The sequence below is a fragment of the Terrapene carolina genome, unplaced genomic scaffold (assembly GCF_002925995.2).
Source record: "Terrapene carolina triunguis isolate 2854851 unplaced genomic scaffold, T_m_triunguis-2.0 Scaffold69, whole genome shotgun sequence".
Classification (NCBI taxonomy): Eukaryota; Metazoa; Chordata; order Testudines; family Emydidae; genus Terrapene; species Terrapene triunguis.
Window position 1 is genome coordinate 33,546,118 of NW_020664420.1, and position 20,362 is coordinate 33,566,479.

The 20,362-nt window shown below is 38.3% G+C and overlaps 1 protein-coding gene across 1 annotated transcript in view; it reads right to left on the reverse strand.

The window, feature by feature from the left end:
- Positions 1-20,362, reverse strand: part of ADAMTS6 (ADAM metallopeptidase with thrombospondin type 1 motif 6) — a 183,747-nt gene that overhangs the window by 92,875 nt on the left and 70,510 nt on the right. Inside the window, exons 5-7 of the mRNA XM_029910903.1 lie at positions 19,439-19,546; positions 12,229-12,374; positions 10,364-10,427 (exon numbers count right to left, since the gene is read on the reverse strand). Of these exons, the coding sequence (XP_029766763.1) occupies positions 10,364-10,427; positions 12,229-12,374; positions 19,439-19,546 (318 nt within the window). The remainder of the gene's footprint in view (positions 1-10,363; positions 10,428-12,228; positions 12,375-19,438; positions 19,547-20,362) is intronic.

A 20,362-nucleotide genomic window follows, 5' to 3' on the forward strand; every position in this document is an offset into this window, starting at 1 on the left:
CAGTAAGTGTGCCTTACAAGATTTCTATGTCCTCATGGTAAATGCTGCACCTGTCCCTTACATGCCTTTCACCGAGAGAAAGGAGGCAATGGGCAAAGCAGCCTGATATGAAGGGCAATGTTGAAATCCTGAGGATTTCTGCCTAGTAATGCCATACCAGAGTACCTCCTTAGGAACAGAAAAGTTTTCCCACCTGGGAATAAACAAAGGAAACTCTAAAAATTTAACACTAACACTACGAATTATCTACATATTAGAAAAGTACTGCTAAGCTAGAAAATACTGTGAGCTCATAGCATAAGAGAGAGCCCCAACTTGTAGCCTTGTGAGGAGAGGGGTGAGAAGGAACTGGTGGTGGCTCAGGGCTGTCAGGCGCTGCCTCCAATAATCATATCTAATGGTTGGAGAGTAGGTTGCAGCTAGCTGTGGAGTTGGGCCTGGGCCAAGGGTGGCACAGGAATCAAAACCAAGATCAGAGTCCATAGACAAACCAGGATCAGAAATGTAGCCAGAGTCCAGTGCAGGCCAAAGGTCAAAGCCGGGTAGTCAGAGTCCGAGGGCTTGGGGAGGATCACGAGGTGGAGGCAAGGCTAGAGTAGGTCAGTGACAGGGCTGGAGCAAGGCTGGAGTAGGGCAAGGATGATACTGGAACAGGACTCAGGCAAGGCTGGGGCAGGAGCAGGCTGGGAGTCTCAAGGATCTGGTGAAGGGCAAGGCAGCAGGAGAATTCCTGGCCAGGTAGAGCTGTTGCTCAGTCTGGTCTGCAGCTCTGGTGGGGTTGTGAAAAATACCTGAGCCTGCGGGTCATTTGACCCAGGCTCTGCTCAGCGATAGGTTGCTGCTGCATGCCTGAGTGCAGACTCACTGTAGCAGCTGAGTGAGCAGCCCTGGTTTGGCTGAGAGTTTGCCCCACAAGGGCAGCTACACCCTTTATGCCCTCAGTTGGAGGGACAAGGACACACAGGATGCATGAGCTGCCCCAGTGGATACTGCTAGCTAAAAGTCTCTGACTCGAGTGTACTGGACATGCACACATCTGAAGCGGAATATAAATGTGCACAAGCACTTGAAGGGGAATAGCTGTTATAGAGGCACAATACCATAGTTAAAGTTGAATTCCTGTTGCATCCTTTATTTTTTATACAACAACCATGATAAGAAGGAATTATACAAGCATGGTGGGGTCCCACTAACCAAGTTTACTAAATATATACAACATGTAAGGCCTAGCTACATATCCACACTGTTGTTCTGGCTAGATTCCAGTGGCTTCTAACACACACAACACAGTGGGTGCAAATAGAGGGTTCACAAGCAATTTAAAAGAATACTACACTATTCCTATAAACTATATACTATTGTTCCTGTAATGTAAAATGATATTAAAATGAAAACATTACAAATGCATTACTATAATTACAAATACAACATGCTACACATTAAATTTGAGAGGTCCTTTATTGCTTCTCTCTGGATACAGTTTCACAGGCATCACAACAATGTCTAGAACAGTCTGTACTTTCTGGTGTAGCTATGTCAGCAACATCTTCCTGCTCTGTAGTGTTAAGATTAATTATAGTAGAAACAGATATATGAGGCTGCCTGGTACTATTACAACACTCTCTCTTGCTGTTTTGTAAGCTTGATATTTTTAATAGGCATCTGCAAGGGAGCAGAGAAAACCTTTGGGTTCAGCTAACCTCACCCCGCTATACCTGCAGCCAATGCCAGGCCTGGGGTGGGTGTGTGTGTGTGTGTGTGTGTAGAAAAGAATGGAGCCTGGCTCAATTGGATGCTGTCTGGTGAGGAGACAGGACCTCTCTGTCTGCCTACCCAAAGGGATGGATCAGTGATCTGCCAACCAGCGCAGCCACTTGAGGCAAATAAGGGCTCTCCTGCCAAGGGGAACCTGCAAATAAGTCCCGGCCACAGGGCAACTTCACTAGCTGGGCCATGCCCCAAACTAAAGAGACTTGTAGGAAGTAGTCTACGGATAGTGCCTGAAGGAAGACCCACCTCCCCTGTTTAGGGGTTACCTACACAGGATCCTGGGCTAGGACCCAGTGGAGAGGGAGGGCCTGAGTTCCCCTACTACTGCCTCTGGCCTTACAGACTGAAAGACCAGCAATTTAGCCACTAGTCCGCCTGGCCACAGAAGACCCTAACACAGCATCACTGATATAGAACATCCTGCTGCACTTGTGCTTAAAAGCCAGTTTATGTGTCTTCTCTATGACAAATTTGGTGTCAATTCTATCCTATAAGAGAGAGGACTAGAGCAGATCGAAAAAAATTTTAGTACGATTTTCCGATTAAAAATGCCCTTTTCACAAAACCAAAAACTTTAATGAGAAAATTTCAGTTTTGCCATGTGGCAGCCAAAAAGCTCAAAAATTCTGTTTTGGTTCTCCCAAAACAGAATTTTCCTTGGAAACTCTTCCCATAGAAAATCTTTGTGTTTTTAATGTTTCGTCCTAGTTCAGAATGAAAATTTTTCCAACAATGCAAATTTTTTCACAGAAAGGGATTTCCTGTTTCCAGCAAGCTTTACAGAGAGAACTATTCTGTGATGTAATCACTCCAGCTTTCTACAAATTAGTTCAGTCTCAGATTATTTGTGACCATTTAACCACACTGTTTCTTCAGAGTGTCTGTAGCATGCTGTGACCCTGAGCTGTATTCTCCTAGCTGGCCCATTAAATTACATCCAACTGGCTCTGCCCACACTGAAAGCAAAGCCACTCAAATAAACAAAACTTTAACAAGATCTTCACTTCCAAACATTCCTTTCTCTATTCCTGCTGGGGTGGAAAGTTTTCAATATTCTTCCACATTTTTGGAGGCAGAGTCAAACAGTTCCATCTTATTCTTCCTGGCCTGAGAAAAATTAGCAGGCAATCCTCTTCCTATCTACCAGTGTCTCTCTTTGTTATGAGGGAAGAGGCAGATTACGTGCTGCCCTCCTTCCCAGAACTTGCCACCCTAAAAGTAACAGCAGCCTAAGGGTTTTCCAGATACCAACTGTTACCTAAGGAACACTTCCTCACTGTCTCTGTATATGCTTCTGTTATTCTCTGGGTCTCTCTCTGTCTTGGAAGGGGTTGTCTGGCTTTGAGACTTCTCCCTCTAACATTAAAGGGCCCAAATATACCCTGTTACAATGGCCTGCTGTAGATTGGGCTTTAACAAGTCCAGGATGGACCTGAAATTACATCCCATAGACAGCCACACTGGTATCTGATTTGTAGTAGGATGTACTAAATTCCTTTAGGCCAACAGAAAATTCTCAGTCATGTGTTGTAACCTACCTCTATCTGGAGCCATAGCATGAATCACTTGCCTGAATGTGTGGATAAGTCTTTCCACTAATCCATTTGTTTCAGCAGAGTAGTAAGGACCTGACGTCACCTGGTTGAAACCATTTATTTTGACAAACAATTGACACTCTTTAGATATAAATTGAGTTCCATTGTCACATACAACCTGTTCAGGAATTCCTGTCTCTGAAAACAATATTGTCTTAACACTTCTAGCATTTGCTCTAAATTAGCTGAATTCATACAGAATACCCCAGGCCATTTAGAATGGGCATCTACTGCAATCAAAAACGTAGGTCCAATAAACTGACCAGTACAGTCTGTTTGGTTTCACTCCAATGGCTGGCTACTCCCAAGGAGGCAAAGGGGCATGTTTAGGCCTCTGTTTGCTGACAATCTTGACATTGTTTTGCCACTACCTCTATTTGTGTATTAATCTCTGGCCACTACACAACTCCTGATAAGGACTTTCATTTTTATAGTTCCCAAATGGGCTTCATGTATTTATTGAAGTAAACATCACCTGAGTTTCATAGGAATAACCAGTCTAGTACCACATATTAGACAACCATACTTGTTGCCATCTCTTGTGTCCTCTGCTGTTGTTTACATAACAACTGTGATATAGAGGAACTACACAATCATGGTGGGGTCCAAATAACCCTATATAGTAAATATTCATACTGATAATCTGTCTGAGTTCTGGCAGCTTCTAAAACAGGGATCAGCAACCTGCGGCACGCAAGCCGATTTTTAGTGGCACACAGCTGCCAGGCAGGGTCCTGGCCGCCAGCCCCGCGTAGCCCGCTGCCTACCTGGATGAACGGAATCCTCGGCTGGCAGCAGGCTGAGCAGGGCCAGCAGCCGGGACCCCGGCTGGCAGTAGGCTGAGTGGGGCCGGCGGCCGGGACCCCGGTGGACAGAACCCCAGGCCGGCAGCGGGCTGAGCGGGGCCGGCGGCTGGGACCCCGGCTGACAGGAGCCAGCGGAGGGAATCCCAGACCGGCAGCGGGCTGAGCAGGGCCGGCGGCTGGAACCCCGGCTGACAGGAGCCAGCAGAGGGAATCCCAGACCGGCAGCGGGCTGAACTGCTCAGCCCGCTGCCAGTCTGGGGTTCTGTCCACTGGCCCCGCTCAGCCCGCAGCAGTCTGGAGTTCCAGCCACTGGCCCCATGCCAGCCGGGGTTCTGGCCTGGGATACCAGCTGCCGGCCCTGCTCACCTCGCTGCACTATTATTTACTTTACATACAATAATAGTTTAGTTATATAATATGGACTTATAGAGAGAGAGACCTTCTAAAAACGTTAAAATGTATTACTGGCACGCGAAACCTTAAATTACAGTGAATAAATGAAGACTTGGCACCCCACTTCTGAAAGGTTGCCGACCCCTGTTCTACAACATAGAACACAGTGAGTGTCAGAACCATAATATCTGAGAGCCTTCCAGTGCATTACGCAACATGGCTAACAGTTGTCACATGATTGTTCTCCCATCCTTTCCCCAGGGGAGAAGTGTATGCAGGGCACAGTTTTGTTTTGGTAGGGTTTTTTTTAAAATAAATATACATGTTGCTATGTGTTTATGTTAGAGAAGGCAAGCCAAAGAAATGTGATTTGCATTTGAATCAGAAGATGGTGATGTTTGTGATGGTCTTGTGGGAATTCATTCTATAGTCTTGGATTGCCCCCCAAAGAAAGCTCTGTCTGTTGGAAGCCATTGAAGGGAGCGAGGGAGCAGAGGACAGGTTTGATATGGTTGCAGTAGCCTCTGTTGCTGAGGAGAAGTGCTGCAGCATTCTGTACTAGTTGGTGTTTCCTAAACATTGAAGGCTTCATGCCCAGGTATATTGAATTGCTGTAGTCCAGCCAAGAGGTGATAAAGCCATATATTACTGAGGCCAGATGGGATGGAGTCTCCTAGCTAACTGAAGATGGTAGAAAGTGTTACTCACAGATACTGCTATGTGAGTTTAGTATCAGCAAGGAATCCAAGAGAATGCCTTAACTACCAAAAGAATTGAGCAATTGAGGATGTATATCTTCAATCAGTGCAGACTGCACTATGGCTGCAAACACTTAAAAAGCTTTCCTCTGCCCATCAGCATAACTTCTGTCTTGCTTGGGTTCAACTTCAACCAGCTGTTCTTCATTCGGGAGCTAATCTTCTCTAAGTTCTGGGCCAACAATACTCTATTCCAATACATTAAAGGTTCCCTTTGTTCTTCAGTGTGCCCGTCATACTCTTCTCTACCTCAAACCTTTGCAAACAATGTACAATAAAAAAATGGAAAAACTCCTGTCTCTCTCAAAATTTTAGGTGACTGTGTAGCCTAAAACTTTCTCCTGTTCTCAGATACATACATTGAAAAATCATTCTTTTTAAAAATGTGCATGGCTGAATCCCACAATGTTTTACTCTCCTCCTACCGGCTTCTTACCATACAAAATTACCCCATAATTGCACACAGGCACTTAGGATGCTCCCCTCTAATATAAAACATAGTAGTTTTCAAATAATTTAGATAAAAATGTCTTTTTTGGCATAACTGACAAGAATTTCACAAAAAGCCCTGCACAATTCCTGTTATGCAAGCAACATGCAATTTATGGTGTTGTAAACCTAAGATACATATGTAGCAAGAGCATCCAGCCCTTCTTTGTATCCTTTTTGAATCTTCAACAAGCTAGGACACTGGGGGCCCACTGCTAAGAATAGAGTGTCAGGGAACGGAGCAGCACATAACAGCAGAATGGTGGTAGGGCTGTGGTAAAGATCCCATTTGTTGGGAGAGGAGGAAGTAACTGTCAATGCTAGGGGTAAGGAGGCATTCCTGTCTCTTCCCTAAAATCTCCACCCCAGATGAATTGCTCATATCTGGAGACATGGGGTGGGTTCAATCTCCCCTTCAGGGCTTTCTTTCAGAGGAGTCAACAGTGGCTCCTTGGGGCAGCTGTGCCTCTGATGACTCACAGGACAGTTGACAGAGGCAGGATTTAACTGCAGCTGTAGGGTACATGGCTGTGATCCATAACTAGGTCCATCTACTGTGTTCCCGCTCTCTCTGTCCCCTCCAACCATCCCAGGAATCAGGGAGAGGGGAAGAAGAGGTCATGGCCAGGAATGGAGGCATTAACTCCATTGATAAAGTCAATCCTGCCTTTGTTGATCCTCCTGTGGGTTATCCAAACCTCTGAAGATCGCCAAGAGCTTCACAGGCAAAGACTTGCTGCAAAAGTGAAGTTCATGCTTCCACTCCACAGTCTGATTCAGCTGTGTGCTCCTTGTCTCCATGCCTATTCTAATCATCCAAGACAATAGCACCAGCCTCTTCATCTGGTGTTCCCATTTGCCAAGGCCTCTATATTCCCAGGATCATTTCCTCTCCACTCATATGGGGCCAGTGATCTGCAATTGGTCCCAGTTCTCCAGCCTAAGTCTTGCATAGTAGAACACCCCAGCTCTGTTGAAACCAGACCTTTGTGACAAAGACCATAATCTTTGACAAAGCAGGAGATTCTACCACAGAGTTAACTAACTTTGATATCTTAGCTGCAACATAACTAAAGCCATGTTATTACATACATTTAGGGGAACAGAGGTGTCCTTCCCAATCTACTCTGTTGTGTGGGGAAATATGGATGGAGTATATCCTGGGAGAGGGAAGGTAAAAAAAGGAAAATAATTGGCCATTTCATGGGTGATAAGAAGAATAAATCATCATATTCTAGGGAACACTGAAATCCTTCTCATTTAATGCACCCCACATTCACCCTGAACTAGCACATAAGCAAGTAATAGAAAGTTGTTTTCCCTCCCACTGAATTAAATGAAATATTTCATTTTGATTTTTTTCAAAATTTTGCAAGAATTTTTATATTTTCAGTAAGACATTTTCCATAGAAAAAAGTTTAGTTGGGAAATTTTTGACTAGTTGTGCATAACATTTCAGTATTTGCTGGAGATAAAACAATTTATTACCCTCTGGATAGTGAGAGTGTGAAACTGAAAGTGGTGAAGGTTTTGTGCAAGAAGTGCTAAACACTTTTCCATTAACCTAGAATTTCTATACTTCTAAGTGCTAGTGGAGCCTACTGTATCTTATTCTCTTGGGCAAGTTCATCCCTGCTATAATTTCACTGAAGCCTTAAATGCCACATATGGGTTTATCTTAATTAACAAAATATATTAACTAGAAAGAGCAATAACCCACAAGATGGTTGAGTCTAAGTAAAAGACCAAAGTATTCTAGAGCAGTTTCTATGGATGACCTTTAGTTTCAGATTAAACAAATGTAGACAATAAAACAGAGAGATTAGGCCAATGAAGACTTTATAAATTGACAGATGAGGCTGGGTTAAAGAAAAATTATACAGAATTATCTTTTGTTATAAAAGATACTCAAATATTTATTTATCTAAGCACTTGACATGACATTAGACTGTTCAGGTCAAGTATTTATGCTAGATGCAAACAGAGTGCAAAATGCAACACTTCTATAATTCCACTGAAGTCAATGGAGTTGAACCAGTTGTCCAGATATACCGACAGAAGGACAGGAGACACTTGATATGGTTTTAATCAGGCCTCAACTAGGGCTGTCAATAAATTGCAGTTAACTCACACAATTAACTCAAAAAAAGTAATTGTGATTAAAAAAATTAATCGCAATTAATCTCGGTTTAAATCACACTGTTAAACAATAAAATACCAATTAAAGTGTATTAAATATTTTGGATGTTTTTCTACATTTTCATATATATTGTATTGTGTTTTAACTGAAATCAAAGTGTATATTATTTTTATTACAAATATTTGCACTGTAAAAATGATAAAAGAAATAGTATTTTTCAATTCACTTCATACAAGTACTGTAGTGCAATCTCTTTGTCGTGAAAATGCAACTTACAAATGGAGATTTTTTTTTGTTATATAACTGCACTCAAAAACAAAACAATGTAAAACTTCAGAGCCTAAAAGTCCACTTAGTCCTATTTCTTGTTCAGCCAATCGCTAAGACAAACAAGTTTGTTTACATTTACAGGAGATAATGCTGACCTCTTCTTATTTACAATGTCACCAGAAAGTGAGAACAGGCATTTGCAGGGCACTTTTGTAGCCGGCATTGCAAGGTATTTATGTTTCAGATATGCTAAATATTCATATGCCCCTTCATGCTTCGGCCACCATTCCAGAGGACATGCTTCCATGCTGATGACGCTCATTAAAAAAATAATGTGTTAATTAAATTTGTGACTGAACTCCTTGGGGAAGAACTGTATGTCCCTTGCTCTGTTTTACCCACATTCTGCCATATATTTCATGTTATAGCAGTCTCAGATGATGACCAGCACATGTTGTTCATTTTAAGAACACTTTCACTGCAGATTTCACAAAATGGAAAGAAGGTACCAATGTGAGATTTCTAAAGATAGCTATAGCACTCGACTCAAAGTTTAAGAATCTGAAGTGCCTTCCAAAATCTGAGAGGGATGAAGTGTGGAGCATGCTTTCAGAAGTCTTAAAGGAGCAACACTCCGATGCGGAAACTATAGAAACCGAACCACCAAAAAAGAAAATCAACCTTCTCCTGGTGGCATCTGACTCAGATAATGAGGAAAATGAACATGTGTCGGTCCATACTGCTTTGGATTGTTATCGAGCAGAACTCGTCATCAGCATGGACACATGCATGAAGGGACATATGAATCTTTAGCACATCTGGCACATAAATATCTTGCGATGCTGGCTACAACAGTGCCTTGAGAACGCCTGTTCTCACTTTCAGGTGACATTGTAAACAAGAAGGGGGCAGCATTATCTCCTGCAAATGTAAACAAACTTGTTTGTCTGAGGGATAGGCTGAACAAGAAGTAGGACTGAGTGGACTTGCAGACTCTAAAATTTTACATTGTTTTATTTTTGAATGCAGTTATTTTGGTACATAATTCTACATTTGTAACTTCAACTTTCATGATAAAGAGATTGCACTACATTACTTGTCTGAGGTGAATTGAAAAATACTATTACTTTTGTTTTTGATTACAAGTGCAAATACTTGTAATAAAAAATAAATACAAAGTGAGCACTGTACACTTTGTATTCTGTGTTGTAATTGAAATCAATATATTTTATAATGTAGAAAACATCCAAAAATATTTAAATAAATGTATTCTATTATTAACAGTGCGATTCATCGCAATAATTTTTTTTTAATTGCTTGACAGCCTTAGACGCAACATCATTATTTGATGTCTGGGACTACCTGGCAGATAAAGTGTGCAGTGCAGGTAACTCCATGGTTCATTAAATAAATATCCAGGGAATGGGTGGGGGGGTGGAGGCCATCCCTCCCCCGTCAAATCCCAGCTGTACCATCCATAGGAGCCCTGAACACCATCACCCTTATTTTACTCCTTTAACCACCTCCTTTTAAAATAATTTACCAAGCCATTTATCCGGTATCCCTTCCCTATGGAGTACCTGCACTGGACATCCATCCCACACTTACATGAGTTGCGACATCATAGCCTAACACCCTTCCCTACTCACCATAACAAAGCCCTTCCCGAACCTGCTGTGGGGAAGGCAGAAAAAATCCCCACTCCACCTAAGCCAATCTGGTGGTGAAGGAAAAATTCCTTCCCGGCAGACCTAGAAAGGAGCGGCTAGTGCAATGCCCACAGCAGGTCCTGACCAAACCTGGTATTTAGCCTCCTCAAGGGGAGGGAGGGTGGGTACTGCTCCACCTGGTCTGGGGAAAAGGGGCTTCTCCCACCAGGCTTGCCCCTTTTGAACTCCCCAGCCCTTCCATCCCTGGGGATGAATCAGCGTCATCACACTGACCCACTCCTTTTTGCAACAGCTTCTGAGCCTCGCTTCCCTCCTGGCCGTGAAGCATTATTCCCCTTCCCTCAATAAGCTGGACAACAGCCCCCATCCCCACTTAAAGGTGCGGTGCGGTAAGACAAATTTTGTCCATTGATTCCAGAGGGAAAAAACAGACCATTGATTAATTGTTATAGTTGAATACAGTTTTACTCACATCCGTGTTACAGGATCGATATCGTTTCCTTTCTCCAAGACAGTATTTTCCTCCACCAGAAGGTCTAAAAGAACATTTATTTATGTGTTGTATTAGTATATACATGACTTTATACTGTGTATATAGGATATAAATAAATACAATGATATATATACAATTTACAGTGGGATTTTCAAAAGTGCTTAAAGTTGGCCTAACTCTTCTCCCACCAAAATCAATGAGAATTTGACCATTGAGTTCAATGGGAGCAGAAATAGAGCACTGCAGAGCACTTTTGAAAATCCTACCTTTATATAATATTTATATAGTTTGCATAGATCCACAAACTATAGAATTAAACTATATACAATAAAACTGCAATTAAAATATATTTCTTCTGTTTATCCATGCTTGCCTTTCAAAATTATAATGAATAGTGTGCAAACATTATGTATTAATTTCACATATTAAATCTGTAGATATAACAAAATATAGAAAGATTATTTGTCATATTATGAGGTCAGTAGCTAAGGCTGCATTCTTTATAGACCAATTATCTTATTCTGATCTTAATTACACAGTTGTGGATCTGGAGTAACTCCACTGAAGTCACAGTGTCAGTCCAGATTTACATTAATGTGACTGAACCAAAATTGGCCCTCAAAGTGCCCAATGTCATCTAGACCCTATCCATCTCTCTCTGAAGTCCAAGGAAAGCCTACGTAGACTTCAGTGCACCACATGACTGGCTGATGATAATTAAGTTAAAAGCAGGTAAGAAAAAAATCTTAGTGTTCCATTTTATTTTAAAATTAATGAAATATCTATAAGTAACTAGAAAATTTATTTAACAAATTTTCATTTCATGGGTATTTTATATCACACTTAATCAAATAACATTATTCTAAAATCATATATTTATGTCACTTGATGTATTGAGGAGAATTCAGTCTTATGAGAGCAGTGTTGGGGATGGAAATGGACACCACCAGGCATAAGGAGAAAAAAAGTAGGGCTAAAGAGAAGTGTCCCAGGCTACAGGTAACTGTAGCCAGAATGAGGTGTAATAAACCTGAAAAGAGCAAGCAGTAGTAAAAAAAGCAAGGGGGGCCTATTCAGAAAAAGAGCAACATTGGGGGCAAAGAGAAGCTCCTGACTTAAAATGAGACATGGTGCCGAGAGAAAGAAGAGTGCCTGCCTGATAGACCTTCTCTGGAACATGGATTAGGACAGAGAGAAGCAGACAGAGATGACAGGAGCATCAGGGAAGGACAAAAGTGAAAATGATAGGAGCAGTGGGGAAGAAGAGAGCTGGCTCGGTCGACAGATAGTAGTGATGGGGAGAGGCGTAGCCAAACCATATAAAGAGTCAATGGAGAGTGGCAGCTCAGGAAAACGATTAGTATCAGATGTGATATGGGCAAAATTTATTACATGGGCAGTAATTTGTATTCACTGTGATTTGTATGTAACTCTTTGTATTCCTAACCCTTAAAATATTCTGTGTTGCTTTTTTAATACTTAAATAGCAATCGTTATTTTACATTCAATATGAAGAACATAGACATAATATTTTAAGAAGACAGAATTATATCTAAGGCATAGATAAATTAATTTTGCATAGATAGGTTTGAGGAGGAATATTTTTCTGATTACTGCTAAATATAAAGCCTGACTTTCTTTACAGTACATGTATAATGCATAAATTTAAAAAATGTGAAACAATGCTTAGCAAACTTCTCCTACATAGCTGTTTCTGTCTGCTCTTTTTAAGACAAGTGTTGGCACACTAGTGAAACATTTTTACAGATAATATGTGAAACCACAATTTTGAATAATTTCCAAATGTATCTTTTTGTTGGCTCCGGCTTACTTTAGCTACTTACGCTGGACTGTCACAGTGTCTTATGGATGAGGAGACTCCTCCCCCGCAGGTCCTGCTGCACTCTCCCCATATTGACCACGGACCCCAACCCCCATCTATGCTCTGGGGCCAAGTGCCAAAAGGTACGCACTCTCCCTGAAAACACCACTGAAAGATTTTACAGAAAACACAGAATTAGCTTTCGGGCTGATAGAGTTATCAGGACAGAAAAATATAAGGGTCAGACAATGACCAATTATAGGCATTAGCATTCCCTGTATAGATAACAGACTGATATTTTACTTTCTCTAGCCATGTTTAGACAGTGGTGAGGGCTTATGTGATTTGTTAATTATCTTTAGCTAAATCCTGTATTATAAATCCTTAACATACACCAGGAGCTTAAGTTTAAAGACTAACTTTCTTTTTTTCTATTCACAACCCTACTTAGAATTTCTCATTAAAGAAGACTGATGTCTTTTCAATTCTTTTAGAATTTAGACATTAAGATCTGTTTTTTAAGACTGCTTAAGTAAAAACACTCCACTTACTATTCAACTAATAGCTTGATAACACAATATGGAAAGTTCCCCATTAAGGAATTTTTATGATGATATTTTTTTATTAAAAAAAATCTGGGTGAAGTTACAGTGGAAAAGGAATTTGTTGCAGTATTTCAGTACACTAACACTGCAGACATAATAAAAGCAATGCCAAGACACCAGAGATAGGGTATAGAAAATCATTATACGTGCCGGCTACCATTTGTTCAGAGATTGAATGAACATGTGTACTGAAATATTTTTCAGACAATAGCTGAGCATCTGCAATATGTTACATACTCTGAACATACATACTGTCAGTATGAAGCCAGGAACTGATTATAAAATTATGAAGATTACAATAAATTTATCATCTCATAAATCTGGTATGACAAATCTTATTTACGTAATATGGGGTCAAATCCTGCACTCCTTACTTAGGACCAAATTTTGCTTTCTATGCTTGGTGAAAATCCAGGGTAACTCTACTTAAGATGACCATAGTTACTGTGGATTTTCAGCAATGTACTTGAGAGCAGAATGTAGCCTGAAGTTATTCCGGCAAAACTCCAATTTTCACAGGTGTTTTATACGAGTAAGGATGTGACTTTCAGTAAACTGAAACACTCTCTCTCCAAATAATGCAAGTAGGGAGGGCAATCAGAAAATTATATTCTTTAACAAGAAGTCCATTCTAAATGGTCAAATGTGCTTTGATATAAGAGGTGCTATATGCATAATCATAATGAAGGAACATTGAAACAACATGGCAATATCAATAATGAAATTACTGTAATTTACCTTCAACAAGTGCATTCAAGTACAGCAGTATTTATATATATATATATATATACACACACACACACACACACATACACACACACACACACTAGAGTTTTGCATCAACATAAATAAATGAGACCTTTAGCCTTCTTATTTTGCTAGCCATACACATGCCAGTCACTTTTTCAAAACATTTATCTATGCTATAGGGATTTTTGTAGCTGTCTACCTTTAATATAGCTTCTTTTTAAGCAGGGCTGCTGTAGTGCATCACAGTTCTGTTTACAAAAACCTCATGCTCCACCAGCTAGAGAAACAAAAAAAGGGCATTCTTATGTGCCCATTCAAAACATCTGAGGCAGAATATTTTAAATCCTAGTTCAAAATACAGGATCTTTCACTATACGAAAAAAAGCTGACATAAGCAAATGTAGTCAGTTTTAATGGAATTTTTCCATTAGGGGCAGTAAGGTTTGCCCTGTGGAAGGTGCCTGTGGTTCTAACTAACTAACCCCACTGACTGGAGATTTCGCAGATATTCATGGATCTATCAGAAGCAAGGTTCTCCAAGTGGCTGGATTATGCCCTGAAGCATGAGGGTCTATATTTTCCTTTCTAATGTAACTCTTATTATTCATATAAATGTGTAATTCTTTACTGAATCCTGTTAAGCTCTTCTCCTCCTTAATATTTTGAGGAAATGCTTTCCACAGATTAGTTATGCCCTGGTGGGTAAAGAAGTATTTCAGTAAATTACATATGAAGAGTTTTATTTTGTTAATGATACAGATATTTATAGTAAAAAAGTAAGTGATAATGATTACATCTGTTAAAGGCAAACAACCATTTTATAAGCCTATTAAAAGTGCTTGGAAATTCAAATGCTATGTTGATGAGGATCATATAAGTACCTGCACAGAGACAGATACAATATTTAATATATAATTCCCAGAAATTTTTTTTTTTAAAAAGAGTTAAAATTGAAAGTATATATCAGTAATTTAGGGTAAAATATATCATAGGAATGTTGCAATTATCCCCAAACCAAGCATTGTAAATACAGGAAATTCAGAGTTAAAGTTAAACTTAAAAGAAACGTAAACAAGTTTAAAGCATGGAATTGTACAGTTAGGACATCCAAACAACCTTAACTCTACCCTGTTGTGACACCATGCAATAGCTATACGACTATAATTAAGGCATTTTAATATCTTTGGTTACTGATTAAACTGATTTTTAAAGACATATTACAGTTTCTTTTTATTTTCCCTTCTGCTTTCACTGCAGAGCCAAGTTAAAATTGCTTGGAAGCTCTAATTGCGTGTTTCCATATCTTAGCATATATGATTTTCTTTTCAATTTAATCTTAAATGTGAATTTTCTTGGTTTATAACACTTTGTTTTGAGATAGTCACAATAGCTCTGTAATGTATACTACCCTACAATACTAATATGTAGTATCAATCTTAACTCCATTTTAACGTAATTTTTGTCAGGAAATTTCCTTGTTTTTTTATTTAAAAAATTAATACAAAAACAAAAAATTGAAAGAGACTATTACCATGTGGTATTTCTAATAATCTGAAGATACAAAGTAAGAATCTTAAATCTATTTTTTTATTTTAACTTTTCTGGACAGATTTACTGATGTGCTCTGGCTACTTTATACCATTCTGGAGCACCACAAAACAGCCAAACTGGGTTTACTGCTGCCTGGTTTTTCCAGAGCAGTACAAAACAGACAGGGTGTACACCACACTTCCCCCCGCTCTCTTGTCCTCCAAATTTCCACTGCTTCTATATCCTGCTGCACATATACCCTGAATTCCCTCTCCTACCTCCTCTCTCTGTTAGGTAAAAGCATTCAATGGGTTACTTTTGAAAATAAATATTTAGGATACAGTCTCATTTTTGTTGTTATTTTTTTAAACTGAAAGTTCATCTTTCAGCAAAGGTTAGTAAATAAAATCTCTTTCAAAGAAATAAAAAAGTCCTCTTTCAAAAGGCCCACCATCTCTCATTTTTCTAATGGAACTGGGGGCACAGACTTCCCTCACAGAAAATGTGGCCCCATTTGCTGCCAGGAATAGGAGAACACCACTAAGGACCAGATGAATGGACAAAATGGTCATATTTGCTAAAAGCAGGTCATAGCCTCAGTCCCATTGAGAAAAACAGGAAATAGCAGCTATTTTGAAAAAGGGCAGTTCTTTATAGAAGTCTCTGTGGTAGAATATTATTTTTCCCTGCTGTAGCAGTAACTTTCAGTAATGAGAAAAAATGCCCATTAATCAGAAAAAAACTCGCAATGCTTTCAATATAGCCTAGGCACAAGATTTCAGAGAGTTTTAATTATACAGGAAGTTTGAACAATCTGTGTTATTCTGTTATAAAGATCATTAAAGACAAAAAGTGTGATGCCAGGTGTTACATTTGCGGGTAATATGCTTATTTTTCATACAAAATAAAGAGGTTGAATTTACTTTAAGTGCCATATTCGTCTCACCTTAGCTATGGTGCTGCAACTGGAGCTTCCATAATATGTTGTTATGGTATGTAGTTCAATATCCAACAATAAGCTTTTCACTGACACTGTTCTTTGTGTACAGGATATTTACATTTTTCATGCAACAATCTCTTCCTTAAAACCTAAGCAACTCATAATGTTCATTTAGAATTTTACAAATGAAATTTGATGCAAGAACCTTGGCTGTGTACCCTTATACTATCAATTATATCCATTTCCAAGAAATAACCTAGGAGCTCAAGTTGACTTGCATTATCACAATCAGCAAAATGTGTCAGTAGATTAAGGAAAGCAAAATGGAAAAAAATCTGTGGATAGAATAAATAAATAAATCACTTCAACAGTTACCTTATCTTCATCTGAAAATGGGTAAATTGCCTACTGTACCTTTTGTTTGTCTAATTTTTGCCATGGTCTGCAATTCATCACCTATTTTAAATCTGAAGCACATTGTGAGGACTTTGGTAAACTGACTAAAACAAGCCCAGGTTGATGGCTTAAGAAAAAGTTAATGCTTTCTGAGTTGCTTTAAATGTAATGACAAAAATTTGCATTATTTATTATTTTACTTGCAGCCTGTATGTTATGACTTTTTTAAAACTGCTGGTGACTTACCTAACAGACAAAGTTTGAACAATACTGTATCAATTTTCTAAAGATAACGTAGCTAATAAAATAATTGATAGCAATCTATAATCCATTTTCCAAGCAAAACAATTGTATAAATTTATGAAGAAAAGAATAATCCTAGAGATTTTATAATAGAGTACATTTTATATATGTAATATTATGCAGCAGCATAATATTGCATATGTGACAGAAGGACAAACAATAATATCTAAGGCTCCTACCTCAGCCAAATCTGGCTAGGTTTTCAACGGGAAAGCAAAAGGCACCGTTTTGGCCCAGGGTAACACCATGCCAAATTTCAAGTCCCTGCACCAAAGCATGAAAGTACTAGAGCTTTTCAACAAAACAGTTGTAAGAATTTTTACATTGGTAAAACAATGTATTATTTCCTAATGTCTTTGTCAGAAATAGCTGAACAGTTTCTGTTTAAACTTTCAAAAATATCTTCAGCCTCAGGCAGAACTTGCATAGAAAATTTCAGCCCAAATGGGTTAAAGTTTGGCAAGTTTATAAGCAACTGAAAGCAGGCCCTTGTTATAAAAAGTGTTAGGTAATCTTAATTACAGATACTGCTGCCAGCTCTGCAGATATGCTGTTACTATACACACTTGCACTCTGGACCAAATTCTACTCTTATTACACCATTGTAAATCTGGAGTAACTTCATTGACTTAACACACTTACTCAGAATTTACACCAATTAAATTGAAAGCAGAAATTGGTTTTCTCAATATGTTTTAAGTACAGTTAAGCTTTTTGGGATAGGTATTGTCATTTATTATATGATTGGACTGTGCCTAGCACAGTGGGGACCAATTCAGTTGTGCCATTTAGGCACAACTTCAATATATGTGTTAATAATAATAATAGGTGTTACAGAAATGTAAGTTATTATTTTTTCCTTAGTGTGTGGTGAACTGAACCTCATATTTGGAAAGAATTTGTGCTTTATGGCTTTTTGCTATCAGGAACTATTAATTTACAGGATACTTTGAAGTTCCAATTTACAGATAAGCTTCTTTACTGTTTAGTGGGATGAATAATTTTACATTTGTAAAAAATATACATTCTTCCATGACTGTTACTAAAATCCAATGATGGAATAAATGTCTTATGACTGGACACGATATTTTGTAGAGAAGAGAATGATTGTAATCTCTGGCAAATGGACACTAACAGTGTTTTTGAGCATTTTTACTTCTTCACTGTAATCTCATGGGTTTAAGCATATAAATAGAGGTAAATTGCTTCTTGTCATTGGCAAGGGCGGATGATTCCAAAATAAACCTAGACTGCTGATTAAGAATAAGGATCCTATCATTTTCTATTACTCCTTTTTTGGTAGAATGTGAAGATCTCCATATTTTTATTAGCTAACTGTAAATATTATTTTAATGATCCCATCAATGAAATTATTTAACAAGTTTTACCAATACTTCCAAACTCTGCATGTTTTGAATTAAGTCATCAGCAAAGATTAATAAACTATGACAACTCCCCAAAAGCTTTCATTCTCTTTATTTAAACATCAGATTGTAAGTCAAAATGTAGTGTAATCTTTGTTGAAACTAGCCCAACTAACATGGCAGGAGTTAGAACTGAGGAGAGATGACAGTAGTCATTGTTAGCTTAAATCCAGTCTGGAGCAGTAAATTTTAGGGACTGATCTACAAATGTAGCTTTGACAAATACACTAATTCCCAGAGAGTTATCAGAATGGCTTTATACAATTACTCTTGTCAATTTGAACAAACCTGTGTAAAGTGCATTGTATATTATCTTGCAAATGCATGTATGAAACTCAAGTTATTTCAGGTCCGTTTCTATCTGTATTCAGTAAATTGATTTATTTAAAAATATTTCTATTTCCACTTTCTGCTTATAGTTCTGAATGGACTACACATTTTCGGCCATAACATTTTCCATGGAAAAAAATTAACAGATATCTTTACTAACCACACAAAATGTTAGATTTTTTATTAAAAATATACATGTGCAGACACACATACACACAGCCTTTGTAGTCCTGCGATAGAAGAGAATAAATCTCTGTGTATCCCCATTGAAACAATTACTTTCTGCAGATATCACCGTTAACCCTTATAATCTGAAAGTTTATCAGCTCTTATGGAAAAGTCCTTTAAAACTGAGTAGTTATGAAAACAAAAGGGTTTTATAGAAATAACTCTAAAAGCCAAAACAGCTGTCAGTGGTAAATGTGGGACCATAAAGAACCCTTTTACTATGACAGCTTTTTTCTACATGCCTGAGTGATTTGGCTTATTACTGGAAGAATAAAGTTTTTTTATCTTTGGACAAAATAAAAACTTTCAGTCTCCAGATATATGTCATGGCTCATTCATGAAAACATGATAAGCCCAGAGTTAAAATAATCCATTATGGAAGAGTACTATATAATTTAATAAAGATTAAATCAATAGGGGATTTATGGAAATTTATTTGAAAACCGATAGAATTTGATAGAGGATAGCACCCTTTCTACATATTTTTCAAGCCAACCTATAAAATTCTATAACAGGGATAAAATTCTTATTAAATTATAGATACTGGTTTAAAAAAAAGGTATTTTCTATCAAATTATTTAGGACTTTTCCACTAGGGAGGAGTTTATTATGCAAATACATTTTGAATTAGTGCATGTCATCTAAGCATCAAAGAGTAAGCACTTTCAGTTTTTCATTTTTGCAGTGTTTATAGTTCTTCTAAAACAATAAATCATTTGAACTCACCCCTTTCTCAATGCTCCCTGTCTGGCAAAGAGTACCCTCAGCTGCTGGAATGCTGTTAGTAACACAGCGGTTACTTTTGCTGAGGCACCAGAGCTCTCTACACACTTCCTAGGAAAGAAGGCAGAAGCAAGTTGATCAGAATAACAACCTAAAATTATTTCCAGTCGTCCTACGAAAGTGTGCGCACGCGCACACATGGTTTGTTATGAATAGAGATAAGAAGAATGGGTAAAATTTTTATATATGTATTTTAAAAGAGTTTGGAAACTATTTTGGAGCAATTTCAAAGCCACTATACTTTGCCTAAGAATATTCTGCCAACAAAATCTGGCAATATCAACAGTAGATTATAAAAATGTATTTTCCATGTTTCCATGGAAGTGATGTTCTGTTATAAGCAGCACCTGCTGCTTAATGCTAATTCTGTATTTGGTGTCTTTTTAAAAGAAGTCTTACTGTCCGCTGATGTATCCTCATTACCTTACCTATCCACCCCAAATATCCAATTGTAGAATGATAACTTGACTTCTGAAATATAAAAAAGCAATATTGTATTTTATTCCCATTATTTTAAACCACGCAGGTTCTGAGCTCAGACTACTGTTAACTAAAATGATGTATGTAAATGTTGTAATAATTGAATAATATACTAAATTAAAGATTTTTTTTAGACTTCCCAAATTTATAAATGAGATTTTCATAGATTTATATCATCATGCCACAAACTATTGATGGTATCAAATAAATCAATATAGTTTTTCTTCTAAAATACTTTATCTTTGACTTTCGCACTTGAAATTCTATGCATTTTAATTAGCCCAGATTTGTGGACCATCCGGGTACACGGCAAAAGCCATCCATTTATAGGGTTTCTGAGAAAGGCTTGCGGTTTGGGGGCCTGACCCAAACACCTCTGAAGTCTTT